Genomic DNA, 21,810 nt, shown 5'->3' on the forward strand with positions numbered 1-21,810 from the left:
TCACAGATAAAACTGTCAGATGAAGGGCAAATTAAAATCTGTTTACAGCAGCTTGCTCAGCAATGAAGTTGTAAAATAAGAAAGATGACACTGATTTTGTAGTTTGCTGCAAAGATGAAGTCTGTTACCACCGCAAGAAAATCAGCAGAGAATAGTCTATAGAGATGTTGTGCATGCTCCTCATTTATGGAATCACATCTTCTTTCTCTTTTTATCCAGTCTTGAAAAAACAAGGAGCTAGCGTAAAGTTCATTTTTTATTTTATACTTTGAAACGAATCTATAACTCGCCTCTTTAACACTGCAGATTCATTGCAATACCAGTGTTGATCTATACACACATCCCAAGAACAGACAAATCTGCATAGACATTGGACATAAGATTAAAATAAACAGAAGGCAGTATTTACACTGGGATTTTTGTGATTAAAAATAAATGAATAAATAAATTAAATGTAGGTAAAAAAAAAAAAAAAAAAAAAAAAAAAAAGCATTTCGACAAATGACTCCCATTTATAAACCCATGTGAACAAAGTGTTTTTTAATCGCACATGAAATCTGCTATAATGGATGTGTCACAATTTGTAGAAACAAAGAGGGGCTTTTGTTATTTTGCACAATTGAATTGTGACACCTTACCTCCTTGAAACCTTTCAATGAAATTGTTGCTTTCAAATGAATGACCTGGCATCATAGAAACTAAAAGGCAGTCAATTTTCCACCTGATTTCAATAACTTTATTAAATGTCCCATCAATTTTATCCAAGGACAAAAAAATCCTAACAAATCATTTGTAGCCAAACACAAATGAACTTGTCACTGAGTGCATGAGTGTGGGATGATAATCTGTCACAAAGTAATTGATTTGTAATGTACTTCTGAAAAATGTCAATCTAGAATTTAATGGTAGATGCTCGTACAATAGGCTGGTCATTATTGCAACTCCTACTAAATATGCCTTCTTTCATTGCTGGAACTATTACCATAAACAGACACAAAATATAAATTAAGCAATGGATTTGGATCTTTCTTTGCTATTTCCATTGACCGACTGGCTGAGAAGTACAAGCAGTATATCATTAGGGACAATGTACTAAGTTTAACAGGAAAGGTTTGAAAGTGCTTTTAACCTTTAAAGGTACAAGCGGCATATGTGTCCCGCAAATAAAAGTATGATAGCTTTCTTATTTTTGCAATGAGGTGCACAAAACAGGGTTTAAAATGCACTGACATGTTGGACCTGTTCATCCCAATTTTTAAGTTTCTGCGTACTTGAGTCACTCTCAAATGCATTTTAGGAACCGTTTGAACAATCGCTCAATTCCTTGTGTACTTTAAGGAGTTAGAATTGCTGCACATATTTAGGAAAGTTGTTACCCTAACAGATCTATCTGTGTTTCCTCTAAACTTATGATCTCAACAGGAGGAATTATTTTAATGTAAAATTGAACTGTATTCTGGCACACAGCAGCTTTGTTCTGAAGTTACTTGTAGCTATTTCTAAATTTTGCTTGAATAGACAATGTCTTTAAATGCGGTGCATGTTAACATTGCAAAAGCTTAATGTCTTACAGCAGTATTCAAAGAAGATAACTCAGAGTGATGTTCTTTAAAAAGATTTATTAAAAAGTAACCAAAAGAACCTCCAGTGCAATCCACAATTTCGTAACTCAAGGATTTTTAATCAAGAACCTGATCACAACAAGTGCAGTTTATGATTAAACATTTTTAATCGTACATAAGCCATCACTGTTGCGATCAGGCTGTTAATTGGTTTTTGCAGAAGCTGGTTTGTGTCTCGGCATACAGTGCTAATGAACACCTGAACCTCGATTCAGAAATTCATGCACTTCACATCCTAACCTGGCTGGGATACAGAGCCACAGAATGGAGGGCGGACACCTCACTGAGATCAGTTTGCTTGTTGATCAGGTCAGTTGTTTTAAAACTAGAACCTGGCTGTATTTTGTGGGCTTCTCAGTACATCTGACTTTCTTCTTACTAGTTTTGGTAGTTTTCACACAAGTGAAATAATCTTGATACTGGAGCAAGTTTATTAAACCTAGTGATGTTGCATATCAAGGTTTATCAGACCAGAAAATCCCCAAACCAGAATGAAACCGAAGGGGTTGAGTAGTTGAATTCACTCATCTTTTTTTCAGTTTTCTTATACGAAACGTTTTTGTGCTTGCATTGGTCGTCAAGTCTTTCCATTGATCCATAAAATGGTGTTCCCATCATCTGATACTGTGCGCTTGATACAGATGCAACGTGCTAGACGATCCAGTCGCAGACAGTCCAATTTACACTTTATATCCAGGAGGCAGAACAAGCCCAAAGTGGAGAAGAAGAAGACCATCCTGAAAAAAGCAGAAATAAAAAACAGAGCAGTTTACAACGAGGTGCAGGAGACCTGAGAATCACACCAATGTTATTCAGCTTCAGGTAATAATGACAAGTACAATAAAGACATGCAATAGCTTATATAGTGGAACCTCAAAAAACAAACAAAAAAAACACCACACTTAAAAAATCTGAACATACTGAAAACCATCATGCTACATACTGCAGTAAACCAAAGGGGGTTTTGTACACTTAACCTTGACAAACAAAAACTAAACGTTTCTGAGGCCATTCCCCCTGCCTGAAATACAGAACATGCTTTGCTGCCTTACTTCTCCAAGGAGGGCTATGCTCCCTGAAACGTCAGATTGCTTATCTCTCAGTAACCGTCTCCAATAGACCAGACAGGACTGTGCTTAGGAGAGGATCATTTCTTATCTTTGATAGGCTGATTCTGGAACAGTTCCGCAAGCTGACGGACCCTGTCCTCATTATACTCGGCTTTGGGGAAACAGCCTGTCAAATACATCAGTGCCCTGAAAAGCTTGACCAGTCTTCCTTAGGCTTCCTGCAAACTGTTTTAAATTGCCTTCACCAGTCGAGTATACCCGTTTTGCTAAGCATTTGCTCAGTGCTAGCAGAGTTTATTTGGAAGAGGCACAGCAGCCCAACAGTTAGTGCAAAGCACTGAAAGATTGCAGTCTAATAGCAGTGTGCTCTACTGCTTGGAGTAACTGATACGAGACAGTAGTTCTGGGTTTGCATACTAGCAACAAACCAATATGCTGGGTAATCTTAGGTATGCCACTGACTTAACATTGTAATTATTATTATTATTATTATTATTATTATTATTATTATTATTTTAAAATGAGCACCATAGCATCTGTAAAACTGAGCAGAAGCAGGGCAGGTGGAAATGTTAAGGGGCTGGGGTTATGATAAACAAATAAAAATCAATACTCTGCCTGTCTATCTTTTGGTGTCTCAGGGTTCGTTTCCATGATCTGCTCTCATTTCTGCACTGCAGGCCTCCTCTACTCCTGAAACCAGTCCCTGCCCCAGGAGTAAACCTGAGGGCACACAGGGCTCCATTAGAATTATATTGCTCACCGTTGTTTCTTTTAATATCATCTCAAAGGGAATTTCGCATAGCTCTCTGGGTGACTGGCAGCCAAACTTAACTTCAGAAAGGAGCTTCAAATCTGAATTACCCGCACACCCCTAGGACAAACAAACCTGAGAATATTGTCTTGGGGTGGATTCTAAAGGGGTGGTATGGCTAGAACGGTTTCTGTAGAAGTGTTTTAAATGGGTTCCTGCATTCAGCTAACTAGAGAGATGTTCTCAAGTCTACTTCCCTGTAGCACAATAAAAGGATGTTTTTATTTGTGCCAGATAAGGATATAATTAGATCAGACCAATTCATCAAAGTGAGTTAACGCAGATACTGCTTTGTTGCAGGATTTTTACTTCAGTCAAAAGAAATAAATGTATTGTACGCTCCCAGCCTTACATTCACATCATTCAGGCTGCACTGAAATGAGTTACATAAGTGACCCCGCGGCAGCCCTGGTTTAATTTGAAACACCGAAGAAAGAGAGTATTTAATTTTTTTTGGTTTTTTGGTTTTGCTTGCTCTGTCTTACACAGGAGAACCAGATTTTTTTTTCTATGCCTATGGATTTCTCCTCTCCCCTGCCTGCCCAACAGAAGACCGAATGAAACGCCTGAGTAACCGAGTGAAGATGATGACTGAAAAAACACTGTCCTCACACAGAGGTTAACAAACTAATCAGAAGCACAACAGGAGGGCTGCGTGGATCCTCTGGGAACTTTGGCCAGACAGTTTCTATTAGCACATCAACAGGAGACAATACACACTGTGAGACAGTCTAGATCAGTACAAAACAAAACACAAGCTGCTGTATATAAGAGAGCACCAGGATGATCAAAGCAAGTTGTCTCAGGGTAAAGAACCTGAATGAAGGTTTGGTTTCATATCTCCCTCACAATAGTTCCCATGAGCCTGGAGTTGAGGTGCAGGGCGCATTTTATTACACTTCGATGAACAGTGTTTGACTGCCTCCTCTATTTTCCAGTAGCTGGGGATGCAGAGGATAATTATAAACTGAAGGTTTAATCTGGAGTTTGGGACGTGAACATTTACAGCACTCTTCTGTTAACTCCTTGTCTCTGTGGGTTTTACACCCTCCTCATTTTACTGTATTTGAACATGTTTTTATTTTTTTTTATTCCTGAGATGTACAACAATTTCCCTTGAGATAAATCCTTAAGGAAGGAGAGTTGGTTTTGTTTAGCTTTATCCTAATTAATCTCTCATGTACACAGAGATTAAACTGCTTGCTCTCTTAAAAAGAATATGTCTATTTCATAAGTATGTTTGTGCAAAAAAAGGACTAAATTACTAAAGCTCTTGACAATCCCAATTTCAATAACACAAGAAAGAAGAGACACCCATTCATTTGTAATACTAACCAAATATGGCTTCAGTAATAAAACACTTTTTTTATAATGAATCTCATTTATATTTGGATCATTAGGGTAGAAGAGCTGCACAGAATATTGGAAGATTTTGATGATGAGTTTTTCAAATTTGCAAACTCATGACACGTCTCATGACTGAAGAAAACCCAACTCATTCATCTATCCTTAAACTCTACCAGCACCAGAGCAATAGATTATACTGCCACACTGAGGCCGAATACTCCCGTCCGAAGGTATGGTGGAAGCATCAGACTGTATGCATAAGGACCTTCTTTAGCACATGATATGATGGGGGATATGAAGACTGTCCGTCCGTCCGTCTGTCTGTCCATTCTTCATCTTCATAGTAGGAGGACGTGTTGCAGTAATTTATTTAAAACCAACCAAGGCAATTATGTTTACTGACACTAAACTGGCGAGAGTCAGGTGTTGGTAGCATTGTAGTCAAAGAAAACAAATATGAGAAGGAAAAGTTATCCAATGCCTCACGAGAACCAGGAGTCATGAAACAGACATTTAAAAGAATATGAAAGCGAACATTAAAGCACAAGTGACAACATCTCCCCCCGCCCACTGATTTTATAAATACAGCACAATGGAAAGGCATCACTGGAAAAAGTAAGGTCCCAATGACAGAAGACATAAATCTGCACCATTCCATAATAGAACTTGTCAAGCATCACTAGTCACAAATAACTCATCTGTTTTCTTTTTCATATAATAAGCTTGCAGTGAGATTACACTGTATGAACGTGCGATGGGTTTAATTGTAAAATAAATCCACCTGCTATAAAACTGTCAATCCTTCCTAGTTCCAAGAGTCTGCAGATCATACAAAAGCTGCAATCTGCTATCTCATTGAGCTCACAGAAAAAGAGGACATAGACTTTACCTTTATTCAAATACTTTTACTTATTTTTTGTTTAGTAAAAAAAAAAACGATTGCATATCTACAGAGATCTGTTTCATACACACAACTGTTCTCTGGGTACCAGTGAGTCTACTATTTAATTTCCTTGTACTGCTTTTTCTTGCAATGGTGATGACATGAATTAAGCATTAAAACTCCATCCATCATGTATCTATCGCATTACTGCCAGTAGATCCATTTCTATGTGCTATAACCCCCTGCAGAGAAAGGGGGGGGGGGGGGTTAACAGTGTTATAGGGCTCTGCTGAAATTGAGGACAAAACATTGGAAGCTTTTAAAGAATTACCTCTATCTCCCCAAGAGCCTTTGCACATGTCTGAGCCCAGCTTGAACATTGTAATGACAGGCTTTTTTTTTTTTTTTTTAATATTTCTGCTGTCCTCATATGAATGGTACATCCATCCAAACTTTTTTGGTAAACACTGTGCAAGGGAACATTTACTGTACAGTCTCAAATACTGTTAAATCAGATGTCAAAATTAAAACTTCTGAAAGGAATACAAAAAGGGCGGTTTCTCGCTCTCGCTCTCCTACCTTCACCACTGTACACTTTACCTGTTATAAAAGTCCACTAATCTCAACACCACTTCATTTCAGACATAATGTATTGATCAAATTAGGCCTGCAAGGTCTCCTAAAAGTACCCTAACCCTTAAAAGGGGTTGTGTAATAAATAACTAAACTATTTACTGTAGTATTATTAACTTCCTAGTATGCAAGTACCAGTAGATATATGCAAGTGGTAAAAGCACTGTGTTGTTCTGGATACCCATGATTGGTCAGGTTTACTTGACATCTGCTTTCCCTACCAAGGCTGTTAGCTGATCCTAATGCTTCTTCAAGCTGCTCTCTCAAGCATGCAAAGAAAGTAAACCCATGAGACTGTTGCCCGGGTAATGCCAATTTTCTCAGATTGCTGTTTCACGCAAAAGCAGCTGCTACCCGGCCATCAGGAAAAAATAAATAAAAAAACTCAACCCCAAATTCTGAAACATCACTGAACAAACAGGGCCTTGAGCAAGACAACACAGAGAGTATCAGCCATCACGTGTGTTTCATCTGCCCATGGAGAAATTAACCTTTAATTGATAGTATAACCTCATGCTGTATATCTGTGTTATGGGGTGCAATATTGCTGTGGTTGGATTAAGAGAGAGTTTTTTCGTTGCGTTTTGGTACAACAAATCAGATCTGAACTAAGCCAACACTTATTGGGGGCTCTATTGTCAGTGATAGTCTACTCTCAATTATTTCGGATTTTCCTGAAGCAGCATTTTAGCATATGACACAGTGGACCAAATATGAACAAGCTACCTACACTGGCATCAAAAAGCTAATGACAATTCTACACAAGATTTAAAAATAAATAAATAAATATACAAACATTCTCCAAAGTGCTGCAATAGTTATGATTAGCATTTGATAGCTTTACAATATAGAGTAATGTCAAGCTCCCACCCATTGTTTATAGCTTACGAATCAATAAAACAATGCCCTCACATAATGTACTGGAGTCAATGTCAGAAGGAAAGCTATTACATTCAGGTTGTGTATTTGTAATGGTGAAGCTGACAAATACTATGGCAAGTTACCAATCAGCAAGAGCTGACAATGCACCAGTGGGGTCACACCATCTGCTTCAAGGTCATTCCACTTACACATATGTTATCTGGTGTGCAGCACAATAGTTTAGAAATACATGTCACCGTTAACAATGTGTAAAATGATCTTGAGAAATCATGTCACCATTAACAATATGTACAATGATCTTTGAGGAACTGTAAATCTGCATTTAAGTGCAAGTAATGTTTTAGAATGTATTAGTCTCACTCAATGTACTATTATCAACTTCTGTTCCTGTACATTGTAGTAGGACTGAGGATAACATTGTTAAGCCCACTGTTAAAAAATCTGGCTATATTTCCAACACCCACAGGATCTTGTGAATTACTTTCAATACTGTATGCACACCCAATACTAACCTGGATAGCACTCTCTCCAATGGTACTTTGAACTTCTCTCAATGACTGGTACCTCTCAAGAAGATGGTCACCACAGACAAGATCCACCTGACAAATAATAAAGAAGCATGACAGTTACAGAAGCATTCAAAGATTATTTTCCATTTATTTTTTTATTTTTGACAGCTTCCACTGCTATTCCAGGAAAAGGCATGATCACATTTCCAGGTTTTCATGATAGAAACTTGTCATGAGCTAAAACACTATGTTTGGGATGGATGGCCAGGAAGGATATGGATTATTATACTGTATATATCTAGACACATTGCAATACATTGAGGTTCATGATCATAGAAAGGTTTAATGTTATGTCACAGGTCAATTTAGAATGATCAGTGCGCAGCAATTCCCACCTTTCTTTCTTGCTTACTGATAGCCTAGACAGCATTTAATTTAAAATATCTTGACAATTGCTTTTTGTTTATTATATTTGTATCTTTTAAGCCTTGCTGCTGCTCAGTTATCTATTACACAGTCTTCCGTCAATTATGTCATGATACTGCATTGGGCATTTGTCTTTATACCTGAAATAAAGTGATGTAACACTTATTACAGGTATAAAGACAAAGAAAGAAATCACTGCCGTATTTTTGCTGGAGGTTTCAAATGCATGTAATAACACAGGAACCCATGAGTCTGCAGGATCAGCAAAAGAAATGCAGCAAGGTGAAACAGTAATACTTTCCTGATCAAATATTTAGCAACCGTATGAACGATGCTAACGACAGTTCTATAATTCAACCTCCATAATTCAAGTGCATCAATGCAAGGAGTTTGGCAATTAATTAAAAAGTCAATTAGATTCAGTGTTTCCACAGTCAGCAAATCAGGCAATGTTCTCCAGGGGAAATCCATCACTCTTTGCCAGTAAAAATTAACGATCGGCTCGTCTGCAAGTAAGTACACACACTGAATCCCAGTGTAGGGATATTTCAGACAGTACGAGTCTGAATTCTGAACACATAGTACCGCAATGGAATACTCCATTTACATAACAGGGACAACTTCACAAGAAACACGGTCTCGCATAAGAAAAACCTCCATCCCAGCTTTAACCCTTTACACAGGTACCAACATTTTACAGCATGTCCGGAATTCATTTTACAAACCAACCTACGACTGCAAATTCTCAGAAGTCACTGAAGCATCTGTAGGAATACTGTTTATTTTTTGTGGCTAATTTGTCCAAAGATCGACATGCGAGTAGAGACAGCCAGTAGAGACAGATTTAAGCTGGCTGGCCACATTGACATGTGATAAACGAATGGAACAATAAATTCTAAAATGGTACGAGTGATAAATGGGAGCACATTTATCTTGGCTACTTGGCTTGCAATGTGGTCTGCTCCAGATTACTGTATGTCTGCCTAAAGTTTAATAACTAGATACAAATTACCTTATGCCATTGATGTGTTTAATTTGATATTCAAATATCCATTCATTACTTCTCGCTTGGTGCAAACCATTGCAAAATTGAAAACAACAGCATTAAAAGGATTAATTTGTTTGACCTTTGTTAGGAATTGAGATCAAACTTAAAACCTACTTCAAAAGAAGTGTGCTGCCTCCGGCCCTTTTCTACCACTCGGATTATTTGCACAGGCATGTTTCTTGCAAGTAACTAGTTTTACAGTTTGTGCAGTCAGCAGTTGTATATGGAGGTCACACTGACTTTCAATTGGAATTATGGGAAACAGTGCCTTTCTGATTTTCAGATGTAGCCAGCAGGAGTTATATAGATGATGTAGCTAAAGCAAAAACGTCAACTATAACTGAAAGACGAGTCAAAGATGCAGAAAGACATCACCTGCCATTTTTTGCACTGAATGGTTGCAGTATTTTACTGTATGCAGATATTTTAAAATACTCTTCTGGCACAGAAATATTTTGCAAAAAGCAGCTAAAGCAAAAGTGGTGCAGACCAAAGTGTTAAATGTTGAAATATTACAAGCCTTGGGAAAACATGTGCATGTTCGGATTAGTAATAATCTCACAGCCCTTTCTGCCAGTGCTGTCTGACACTCTTTCAATGACACGTTGAGAGGGGGACACTTTGACCCAGCCTTGGAAGTGACTGAAGGTCACCTCAATGCACGTAAATCAAACTATAACCTTGCTGGTCTGCTGTTTCTCATTCTTTAAGTGCAATAAACAAGCTGTCTTGTGTAATAAGAAGTTAGAATGTGAGGGGGTATTTTAAGTATTGCAACCCGTAAAGCTGTGTAAAAGGATTGGTCCCACTCAGTCAAACACTGCTGCAGGATGACAAAGATCACCTGGGAGTCATCTCTGGGAAGCAGTGGGGATTATGTGTTAAAGGTAATCACTTCATCTCCCTGTACAGAAGTCCCACCCCACCTGTAAAAACTGGGGAGAAGCAGAAGAATCTGCATCTTAGCTTAACCTGCAGTTCCTGCTTTTGCAGTGTACCAAACTGTATAACAGATACCTAAAAACAACACCCATATGGTAAAAAGGGGATGAAATACAAAGGACAATACTGCTTGCCAATGTTAAATTCAGACTGAATTAGCTGCTCTGGTAGCTATTATTTTCATGTTCCCATTGGGAAGATTCTGGCTGGTTTTATGCCGTTTTTACCCTCGAAAGGAAGGCATGCTCTCACATGCAAGTGCAAATGGCTTTCTTTACATTTATACATACAAATGTGGGAATTATACATTAACACTTCTGAATGACGACAGATCCTTACGCTTTACACAAAGCAAATTGCTTTTCAGATAATCAGATGGGACAGTGCCCTTCTAAACTCCTGCAATCTCTCTGCTGTGTTTCTGTATCTGCATCTCTTACAGAACTGAGAGATATATTTAATTACCGGTCTGTGCATATGTATTTGGCTGCGTGTACATGTACTCACACATGTACAGTTTACACTGTATTGTCAATATACTGACTAACCAGCAAACTGAAAAGCAAAATGGAAAGAACTGTTACCATTGCCCAGGAGACTTGCAATTTCATTTGATTTTATACAGAACTGTAAAAACGCCCCCGAAACAATGAGCTTTACCTCAAAGCACCACAATAATATTGTAATCTCCTAGGCAAGGCTTTAATTAGAGTGCCATATACATGAGAGTCCGACTGCTTTTAAAATGTCATCTGAGTAGCAGAATCGGAGCTCAATAATAAGCTGAGTTGCAGCACTTTGGCAGCACAAAGGAAAGGGATTTTTTTTTTAGGGATGCAGGCCTAATCACAGCAGGTTAAAGTGAAGGGCAGCTTGTACTCTGCTCCAGGCTAACAAAGGTGGTATTAAATAGTGTGTTTACTGGGAGCAGTTATACTACTGCAGTGACAATATACCACAAGGGCAGTCATAGCATCACTTCTGGAAAAGTTTGAAATGTGAATAAATGAAGGGATTTTCTGCAAGTACTGAATACAAATTAAAAACAAAAAAAAATAGGAATTGAAATTACTACATCCATATCAATTATGGGCAGGAACCCACAGGGAATATCAAACTTATCTAACAGTAAACAGTATTTTTTTTTTTTTTTTTCTTCAAAACAAAAATGATTGATTGAGCCCCAGATATAATTAATCTAACATTTGTCACAAAAGTGAAATGTAAAATGCACCAAAACGTGTGCCTTCATCAGGGTACTATCCACTGCACAGATAATAAGAATGAACTCGTAATGCAAGCCACCCCACCTTCACAGAAGAGGAAACACCCCCGAAACTCCATCTGCATAGCCGGGTTTCCAAATTGTGAGGCGTGGCCATTGCACACTGATTGGCAGATATGTCAGCAGCAGTGCCACAATATGCAGATGTTGCACAGAAACGGCACCACTAGAATTCAGAGCAGAATATATAGCTGTCATTCACAATAAGTGGCTCGAACCAAACTCAAATGAATATGATGCGGGATGTCATTATACAACCCCATACGCCTCAGCATTTCATTTCATTTTTAATTAAACATTTATACTTTGAGCTGCCAAGACATACTGTAGCCCATGACAGCAAGAGGAATCTGTATCAGCTGTGCTGCTATCCATTACTTTGCAATTTATTAAGCATGAAACCATTAGCAGCCAAGTCGTTTCTTAGGCAGAGTAAAACAGATTGACCAAAATTGAGCAGTGTGTCCCTGTGTCCTTTTATTATCTATAATGCACAGTATAAGGCAGAAGATAAACAGTACTCTGACCTGTTTGGATTGACCTTACTTCAACAGAATTGAAGTCAGACTTGAAACAAAACTCGTTCCTGGGATATCTGGTTTCCTGAATGTTTTTGCCAGGAACGGAAAAGTAAATATGCAGCCCTTCAAGTCCAGCTCTTTATTCAAACCCTTTGTCTAAATGATCCAGTTAAACCTCCACCCAGGTCTATAAGTGGTTAATAATTCAACTTTACTGAGGAGACACAGAGTGGAATGTCTCACCAGGGCCGTGACCACACCCCTGACTTTATAGCAAATAAGAAATGCATCCAGAAGAAAACAGAAACCATGATGAATTGCATTAGACACTCATCTGCTTATTTTATGAAAATTCTGAGAACAGAAAGTCGTTTAAGGCTGCCGTACTGTGTCATATAAAGAACTGACAAAAAACATATATCATTTTGACAAAAGAGACAGGGAGCAATCAAAGATAACCCTTTGTCCAATTCTCTGCCTGTCCGTAGCCCTCGGGTTGTTTGCAGAGAAGAGGAGACGTGTCCTGATAAGGAGTTCACTGTCTCTGGAGTCTCGACTGCAATTACAGCTCAGTTTTAATGAATAATGCAGGGCCATGTTCCCAGTCTCATCAAGAGACCATTACCACACTCCACTGAGCATTCACTGCTGATTCGCACAAGCCTTGGGATAAAGAGAATTAACTAAATCCTCAGAAGTAGCCAAAGTGGTAGCACTTGTGTTTGAGTCCGTCAGGTTAATGTATTGTAATGTAAGCCCAATTTAATAAACATTATATAGTACACAGCATATATATTTTCAATTCCTAATCGGACCAAGCTTTTTAACTGCAAGAACCTGTTTTGATGTTTGAATTTGTATGCCACGATCGGGCTACTTCATATACACTTTTACTTAGGTTTCAGCCTGCTGAATGCCTATGGCTCTTGAAGAAAAAAAAAACAGTCAGGCTGGGATTTATCATAGCTCAGGAACGATGTTGTACATGGTGGTGTATCAACTAGAAATGTTAAGACAACTCGAGTCCTTCAAAAATAAAACTTTGTTTTGGACACTGCTTGGTGTTACACATGATCTCTATTCACTGCTGCAAATCTAGCGGGAAGTTTCAGAAATATGAAGGATTTATTTGCAGCCAACAATACAAAAATCTGTTTAAAATAAATAAGTAAGCGAGCAGGCTAACAGCATTTGTGGTGATGCACGCTGTACTGTGACACTACTGTCGGCCCCTGCGTGATTTGATAAGCTAGTATGTTCATAAAGTCTACAGACTGGCTGCAGATGACCAAAACCAGGTTGTAAATGTACATCTCCTCTTTTTCCTAGTTCACATTGGGGCTACCGATTAGTTCTTGCTCCAAACTCTTAGCAAATTTCTCTTGTTGTCTGACCTAGAATACAAGCAAAATACTGCAGTTCTTATTACACATGTATACATCATATTATGTGACTGCGATCTCCCTGCTGAGAGCTGCATTATGACTCAGCTCTCGCTGCTCACCAGGGAGCAGGTATTGATAAACTCAGGCTGGGTGGATCCTGCGGCTGCTGCAGCCTTGGTGGCTTAACCAGATGGTGTTGTTACAAGGCAGTAGGGGATCCAAAGAAAAAATTACAAAACTTCAAAACTCATCTTCCTCCACTGTGCATTTCACATCTGCCAATGTAGCAGACAGTAGCAAAACATGTGTCTAAATCAATCAATCAATAAAATAATATTAGCGCTAGTAATTGTTATATATTTTGTACTGTTGCCTGAACTGAACTGGAGGTTAAAATGTAATTAAAAACAGGAAATTCTACATTAGACTTCAAAACCAACTTGAGCTTAATTTACTGACAATTTACTGCATCTTCAACTTCACACTCCAGTTTGGGATCTTAACAGGTATCAGTGGTATTGATTTTGTAATAGATGTTAATTTATGTTTATTGATTTTATGTACATTTTCTTATTATATTATCTGATAAATAACACAAATAAAAAGAAAATGCTGTAGTGTTTGTTGATGGAAGAGACCAGATATGTCCTTTTTTTGCTTTCTTAAGATCTTAAATGAGCAAGCTGTCTTCATGAAGCACTTCTGCAGCTCCCTCCCAATTCCTCTCCCTGGAGTCAACACTGCCTAATGTTTCATGAACAATGCAGACTCTGCGTCACTGGTTTACCTGCCCATAATGAGTTTTCACTGCGTTTTATTAAACCCTAACACTGCAAGACAAACACTGCCTGTTGTCTGAGAGTGATAAATTGGCTCGGACAGCACACAAGCGTGCAGCAGCATATTCACCTCCAGTGTGAATTTTTTTATGTCGTCCTTATTCACAAGAATTCTCCCTGTCACTTTCTTCTTTTTTTTTTTGTTTATAAATTAGGAATCGACAATTATTTTACCCCCGAATTTGGAATGCCCAATTATTCAACCCGGCTCACCACTGCAACCCCCGCACTAACTCAGGAGAGACGAAGATGAGCACTTGCGGCCTCCAAAACGTGTTCCGTCAGCCATCTGCTTTTTTTGGCAATACAAGCCCGCCATGGAGTCATTACAGAACTACAGTGTAGGAGGACCACGCAACTCTGAAATCACAGACAGGCCTGCAGGCTCCCGGCCAGCCACAGGGGTCGCTGGTGCGCAGTGAGCCAAGGATTCCCCAGCCGACTTAAACCACCCCCCGCCTAGGCAGCGCTTGGCCAATTGTGCGTTGCCCCCTCCAAGTCTAGGAACTCCACAACCTGGATTCGAACTGGCGATCTCCAAGCTATAGGGCGCATCCTGCACTCCGAGCGGTGTGCCTTTACTGGATGCGCCACTCGGGAGCTCTCCCTGTCACTTTCTTAGTTAATCTAAATTGTTCCTTAAACTCCCCCCAAAAAACAGACAAAGAAAGACAAAACTTCAGAAAAACAAACAGCTTGGTCCACTTGGCAGGAAAACACAATAGATGAAACCATGGTTTATGTATTCTCTGTCAGAAGTAGATAAACATGAATATGAATATTATGTTAATCACAAAGGTCAAAGCTGCACTATTGCTGGACATTGCTTTGCAAACCATTTATGACAATTTAATAAATGTGGGTGATTCACCTAAGTAGAGCCCATGCTAAGTAAATCCTTTAAAGACTAAAAGCACAATACCTCTAGAAACGTTCTACTTTTTGACAGTGCTAAGCGTAATGTCTTGTTTAATCCGATTCAGTTTTAAGTACAGCTATGGCCAAAAGTTTTGCAATCACCTAGAATTTTAGGATGAAGTCACCCCCCGGTCTCACCTGCCACAGTGTAGCTATGCTAGTGCATACCTGACAGCCTGGAGTCAGCTCCATTTTCCTTCTGATGAACATTTCCACATGCCGGATCGTTGCTTCTCCAGAGACTCGCACATACTTCCTCTCTAAGGGCTGAAATCAAAGGGGAAGGACAGGGAAGTAACTCAGTTCATCCCTTGTGTTTCACAATACCATTGTCCCAATTCTCAAACAGATGCATGCACAAAAATACAGCGCCCTTAACTCCAAATTAAGACAGTCCACACTTGAGTTTCCTACTTAAAGTAAAAAATGTAACTCCATGAAGATGTATAAACTTAAATAGCCTAGTTATAAAGAATGAGCATAATAAGCATAAGCTTTGACTAACATGAGTCCCCATTTGTAAGAAGGTCCCTGTTTTGCCTCCAGAGGTGAAGTGCATTAGCTAAGTGACTGAGTCTAATGCACCACCTAGCCCTCTAAAAGCTTGGACCTTTCAGAAGAACTCTAGTAGCTGAGGAAAGTTCTTAACCCCCCCCCCCCCACCCACATGTTTTAAAAGACAGGGAAAAGGGGAGGCCAGACACCAATGTAATTTATAGATACAGACACCGTACTGCAAAGTAATAGAGAAACGGATGCAAACACAGACCATTCTAAATTAAACTCATGGCTGACAGACAGAAAGCACAAAGCTTCAATCAATTTTGGTCTCAGCTGCAGTCAGCTCCTTGTTTAGCATCGTGTTACTGCTGCAGTAAACAGAACTGACAGCTCCACTGCTTTACTAATTCTGCCTCTTCCCACACCCATTACTTCTCCCAACATCCCAAATTAACAAGGGCAGCTCTGAAGGTAACAAAGCCCTAGCTGCTTTCTCCATACTTTTTTTCGTGATAATTTTGAAGGTCTAGACACTATCTTTTTTTTGGTTTGTTTTTTTCTAGTAACTTTTTTTTTCTTTTTTTATTATGAAAGTTTTTGGGGAAAAACAAAAAAGTGATCTGAAATGGAAAGCGGTTTATGTCGGACTACTTATTCCTTTTAATGTGAATACATGTATGGACTTAAACTATGTATTTACAGTATAAGAATGCAGTGCACATAACCGGATGCAACTTCTGACATAGGAAGACTTGATACAATAGCTGCAGTTTGTCATCTTTCACCAACATATTATTCAGAATTCAATACAAGTCCTAGTTTGCAGGTTCATACCAGGAACACGTCTCAGAGAGCAATTTACAACACTTCCTAAGTCTCTGATTATTCAAGAGGAAATGTACTTCTGCAGAACTGGCTTCCTTCAAACCAGAAATCCTTTCATAGAACATTCCCCAGCATTGAGGAAAGTACGTTTTTATAATACAAAACATTTCTTACCTTGTAGGTGGCAATACCTTCTTCAGCACTAAAAGACACAATTACAGAAAATATTAGTAAAGTGATTTAACATTTCTTCTTCAAATTCATATTATTGTTTTCCTATTCTAGGAACACACAATGGAACAAAAGCATTTAATCGATTAATTACATTTACTAGGAAATCTTCCAAGACAGCTAGGGATGCAGACATTGATGAAACACACTGTCCAGGGTCAATATGAAACACAATATGTTTGTTAATATAGCGTTTTAATGACATTTCCCTATTATTATGTGATCAGACAGCAATCTAAGTGGAATCTGTCACAGACCCAGCTTATTGATTTCAGATCAACGGCCTTTCTACAGGCTTTCTGCAAGGACACCAAAAGAGACATCGTTAAATACAAATGGAAAGACAAAAGGACTTTAAAGCATCGCAGATAATACTGGCAGACCAGTAGGCATTATTCCTTGACAAAGATAACCTGGCTCATTTCTGGAGTGGCTTTGACTACATAGAACAGTTCAGTATATGGTTTTAAGCACACAAAAAAAACCTGGAGGGGGGGGGGGGGGGGACAAAGAAAAACATATGCTTTTAGTTCAATAAATCCTGTTGTGTAAGGTAGGACTGGAATAAAAGGCACTGGGTTATACTGCTTTATAATAAAGGAGGTTGTGAACTGTGTTCTCTGTTGTTCAGACTGGAATCTTCCATTCTTGAGATGCAAGGTTTAGGTTTTTTTTAGTTGCTGGTCCAGGATAAATATAATTGAACAAAATCAGTTTACATTATCAGTACAACCTGGTCTCAATTTAAAACTGGATTTTCTATGAAAGACAGCATTTAAATAGCTGGAGTGCTATACATTTTTCACTTGTTTTTAGGGGGATTCTGATCAATATTTTGCAAAAGGAAATGCAACACTGCTGTGGGCCTTCATTGCAGGGAGAATTCATCAGAGCAGGAGAGCAGGATGAAAGGGCTTTGTAGTGAGAAACCAATCAATAGGCTTTCAAGCCACAGTCAGTCATCAGTCATCTGAAAACGTGTTCTCTGTTCCTGCATGCGGAAGGAAGCCCTTTTCGTGACTAAGAAAGTGCAAAATGTAACCGTTTCATTAAATATTAATGCACCACAAAGCACTGTCATAAATCAGGCTTCCAAATCTCCAGGGACAAAACAAACAGCTCCTGTTTCTGCAGTCTAATTGACATCTATTTGAAAAACAATTTAAAAAAACAATTTCTGAAGGACAAAGGGGGGTGTAGGGGTGGGTGTGGATGTGGAGGGGGGCACCGTTCTTTTCTGGGGGCCAGTAGTGCTATCTGTGGGACTTAAGAGTTCTGGTGAATCTCATCCAATATCCTACAAAACTGGGACTCATAAATCCCTTTAAAAGCAGTAGAGAAAAGGTATCTCTTGCTGTTCTCTAAATCACTCCCTCGTCCATGTGACAGTTGTTCAGGCAGTGGGTCGAGAAATTAGCTTGACCTTTCTTTTTTTGCTTTGTTTTTTTAAATTAACATAGCTTATAGTTGCCGCACCGCCGACCCTAAAAACGGAGCAGCAGATTACACCAACCATCAGAATCAACAATGGAATTCTCAAATCCGTCAGATTATTTTCTTAGCAATCTATAAATCAAATAATATAAAACCAAGGTGCCACCTAGTGGGGAAAACTGGAATCGCAAAACAGGTTTATATTTCTTTACAGTGCAAATTACATAAAACTCAGCACTAACATGGAAATTCCAGGTGCAGTCGATGAGTGAAATGAATCCAGAGCAGATTCCCTGGAGCCTGTAACCTAACCACAAGATCCCCCTTCTCTGGTTACCTCTGCTTAAAATAGCTTATGTAGGTGGAGAGGAGGTTACAAGCTCTAAAAACCACAAATGCAGATGAGCTTGGCTCTTGTGGTGCGCAGGGTTGCCAGTTTGTGCCCAGCTTCCGTCCTGTTACAGCACCATGAATTCTGGGGTAGACAAACATAATTACAGATCCAAACATGGCTTGTTAAAACAGGGCTCTGAACCAATGCTGTAAACAAGCTCTCGTTTTTAACATCCACAAAAGCTGCTCACCCAACAAACTCGAGGACCAGGGAAACGTCCAGTTCAGGGGGGATTGTGAACACAGACTGCGCAAGTAGACCCTTCTTCTGCTTAATGGCTTTCACAGCTGCGGCGGGCTGAGGAGCTACTGGAACAAAAGGACAAAGCCGGCTAACATGTATGTGGAAAACACTCTAGCTTAAGACTTGCAACAATGAGTGTGGGATTGAAAAACTTTAAATCGATCTATAGCCCTGTCTGTTGTTGGATGTGTTCATTTTGCTTTGACGTTGCGCCCTCTTCTGGATGAAGAGTGTATCCAGTAATGAAAACATTTGCTCCTAAACTGTCATGCCACAACTCATAATGCCTGTTATGTGTTGTGTAACACCTTCCCAGAATAAGAGTGCATTATTAGCTCAGAAGACAGAACCATTTTTAAACTACTTTACTTGCCTGGTTTTGGAACTTCAAGCCCTCTTTCTTTGTAGAAGTCATGTAGTTGCCTTTTTTCATCTAAAATAAGAATACTAAGGTCAATGAGGTACAGTGTGTATTTATATATATATCACCCCTAAACAGCATTCTCCTTAAAATAAAGTCATATCGCCATATTTTTGTGCTAAGCAAAGCATGTAAATAACAAATGTTGCTCCTGATTCTGTAACGCTACCAACAGTACTGGCTCTTTATGGTTAGGGAACACACTAATACAGTTGAATATATCATCTACAGCGACTGTCCACCCCCATCTTGGCATGCAACCCAAACTACGAGACAAGAGAAGTCTACAGTATTGTTGCAACAGTGCACTTAATAACAGCAAGCAATATGTCTGCACACAAAAGTCCTTACTTTGTTCCAGATGTGGAACCAGCTTATACACTAAATCTTGCAACTGACGATCCAACCTGAACATGATGACAAGAAAAAAATATATATATATTATTACAGTCCAATAAAAACCCAGCCCAGCTGTTCTAACTCAACACAGATATACAGTACATTGCTCTATAATACAAGGATACAGAATACATTTGCAATCCCTGGAACCTGTGTCCTTAGGTTTAAATATAAGAAGACAAAGACTGTACTCGGACTCACCCAAGAAGAAGAAGAAGAAGAAGAAGAATTACCTGATGTTGTATAGAGGCTGAGTCTGATGGACGACAACATTGCATTTTGGGCATCTGTTGCTATAGAAGAAGTGCTTCACAATGCAGCTTTTACAAACTGGAAATACAAATATCAGAACATAAAAGAAGAACACATAACCCCAGCAAGCACCAGGCCTTACGACTAATAACCCCAGCAAGCACCAGGTGCATGAAGAATCATTTGAGTGAATGCATTACAATGGAATCTGTTCTAACTACACTCCAGCATTGACCTTCTCATAGTAATACAGTAGAAATCGAATTGCTGGTACCAACTGAAAAATATGTGCTGCTGTAAATAGAAGTGTTTACAAAATGTTTATTTCGACACTTACATGTATGTAAACATTCGGTGATGGTCGTAGCATCAATAAAGTAGCCGGTGCAGATTGTACATCGAATATACGGAGACATTTCAGACAGAGGGATGGTACGCTGCAGAAACAAACACATTATATCTTCAGGACACAATCCTACCAGGTAGACTCCCAACATTCAGATTATATGGAAACGGTTTCAATCGCTATTAACATTTTTCAACAGTCTACCTGACTGTTGCGCTTCGGGTATGTTTTGTGAAGCACAGCAGTGCTGTGTCCAAGTGTCATGTCCGAGATAACTTTACATAACTGGCCTTTGAAAGAATGCTTTGACACAGGAGTGCTGTGCCATCCCTCAACACAAACAGCATGAGGTTTCTTGTTGGCACCTCTCAGATCTTGTGAGCAGCCCTTGCATTTGACCCTGCGTTTGAAACACTGGATAAACCTAGAACATTGCTGTTTGTTGTGTCAGCATTATAGGTAACCAGTGACCTAGAATATGCGCTACCCCAAAGCATGTTTTTTGCATTCTAGAAAACTTCTTAAAATATGCTACAACAGAGCTGTTATTAGCCACATAAGAACACAAATATGAATAATAATTATTAGATCTAATGTTATCACAATTGCAAATACATAAACAAATACAGTAAATAGAAATTTATTATAAAAACACACACACACACACCACGGATTTTTAAAATCCCAGTTCAACACACCTACAGACACAAGCTTGCCCGAGTCGTGAGTCGCGCATTTGTTTACATCGCGATCCGCAGACACGTGGCAATAACTAAGCACCTAGGATTGCCACCTGTCCCTGTTTTCCCTGGATCGTCCCGGTTTTAACAAGAACCTTAACAAGCCCCCTTTGGTTCAGAGGTCCTAGTTACTTTGCAAAGACAGCTCAGAATAGCAGTATACCACGCTTCGACGTGTTGTTTAAACCCACGACACGCAGACTTTCGTCATTCTGCACAGAATCTGAGCAAGTAGCCAGTGGATTTTCAGAGGGTGCGTTCACGACACGCAGACTTTCATCATTCCACACAGACTCTGCACAGAATCGGAGAAAGTAGCCAATGAATTTTCAGAATCTGCGCAGACTTAGCAAAATCTGCCTCTCGTGAACGCACCCTTACATTCATCGGTTTGTTTTGCTTTTCTTATTACCTCGTCTTCATCATCGGATTCCTCCTCGTTTACCGAGCCATCAACAGCAGCAGCGGCTGAACCGGTCTCGGACGCCTCGTTTTCAATTTCATCACCCTCTCCCTCGCCCTCGCCCTCTTCTGCTTCTTTGCGGAGGTCGCCAAACAGAATACCTGCTCTTTCAAATGCAAACCCAGCTGTGTTATAATATCCAGCCCGAGACTCGTGCTCCATTTCTTCGTCCTCTGCTTCGTCTTCATATTCTTCTTCTCCTTCCTCGTCCTCTTCGCCCAAAACACTCGATATTATTGAGTTGTTTTCGATCTCCATGACTTCACTAGATTTACGCGTACAAAGAAACACTCAAGCAACCAACCAGCGCGCGTTTGTGCCGAACTACCTAGTGGGATCTCGCAAGTTGTTATGGGAAATGTAGTTTTTTTAAAAGATTGTCAGGAAAAGATTCCAAAGAAATAAAGAGCAACCTTTAACGATGAATACATCTTACT

The 21,810-nt window shown here is 39.3% G+C and overlaps 1 protein-coding gene across 5 annotated transcripts; it reads right to left on the bottom strand.

Moving 5' to 3' along the window:
• Positions 1-1,599: 1,599 nt before the first annotated feature.
• Positions 1,600-21,651, bottom strand: LOC117417676 (polycomb group RING finger protein 6-like). Of its 5 annotated transcripts, none has more exons than XM_034926140.2 (11): positions 21,323-21,643; positions 20,162-20,261; positions 19,806-19,902; positions 19,525-19,580; positions 19,126-19,185; positions 18,700-18,814; positions 18,453-18,590; positions 16,625-16,652; positions 15,293-15,391; positions 7,764-7,850; positions 1,600-2,359 (listed from the first exon to the last, which is right to left on the bottom strand). In XM_034926140.2, exons 1-11 carry the CDS (start codon positions 21,629-21,631, stop codon positions 2,303-2,305), a joined length of 1,146 nt encoding a protein of 381 aa, XP_034782031.2. In that variant the 5' UTR covers positions 21,632-21,643; the 3' UTR covers positions 1,600-2,302. The 5 variants fall into 5 exon arrangements, with proteins under 5 accessions (XP_034782031.2, XP_034782030.2, XP_058841251.1 ...); XM_034926139.2 differs by having other exon boundaries at positions 18,700-18,817; XM_034926141.2 differs by lacking the exon at positions 1,600-2,359 and adding an exon at positions 2,386-3,415 and having other exon boundaries at positions 18,700-18,817.
• Positions 21,652-21,810: the final 159 nt, after the last annotated feature.

This window comes from Acipenser ruthenus, chromosome 13 (genome assembly GCF_902713425.1).
Source record: "Acipenser ruthenus chromosome 13, fAciRut3.2 maternal haplotype, whole genome shotgun sequence".
In the NCBI taxonomy this organism is placed as follows: domain Eukaryota; kingdom Metazoa; phylum Chordata; class Actinopteri; order Acipenseriformes; family Acipenseridae; genus Acipenser; species Acipenser ruthenus.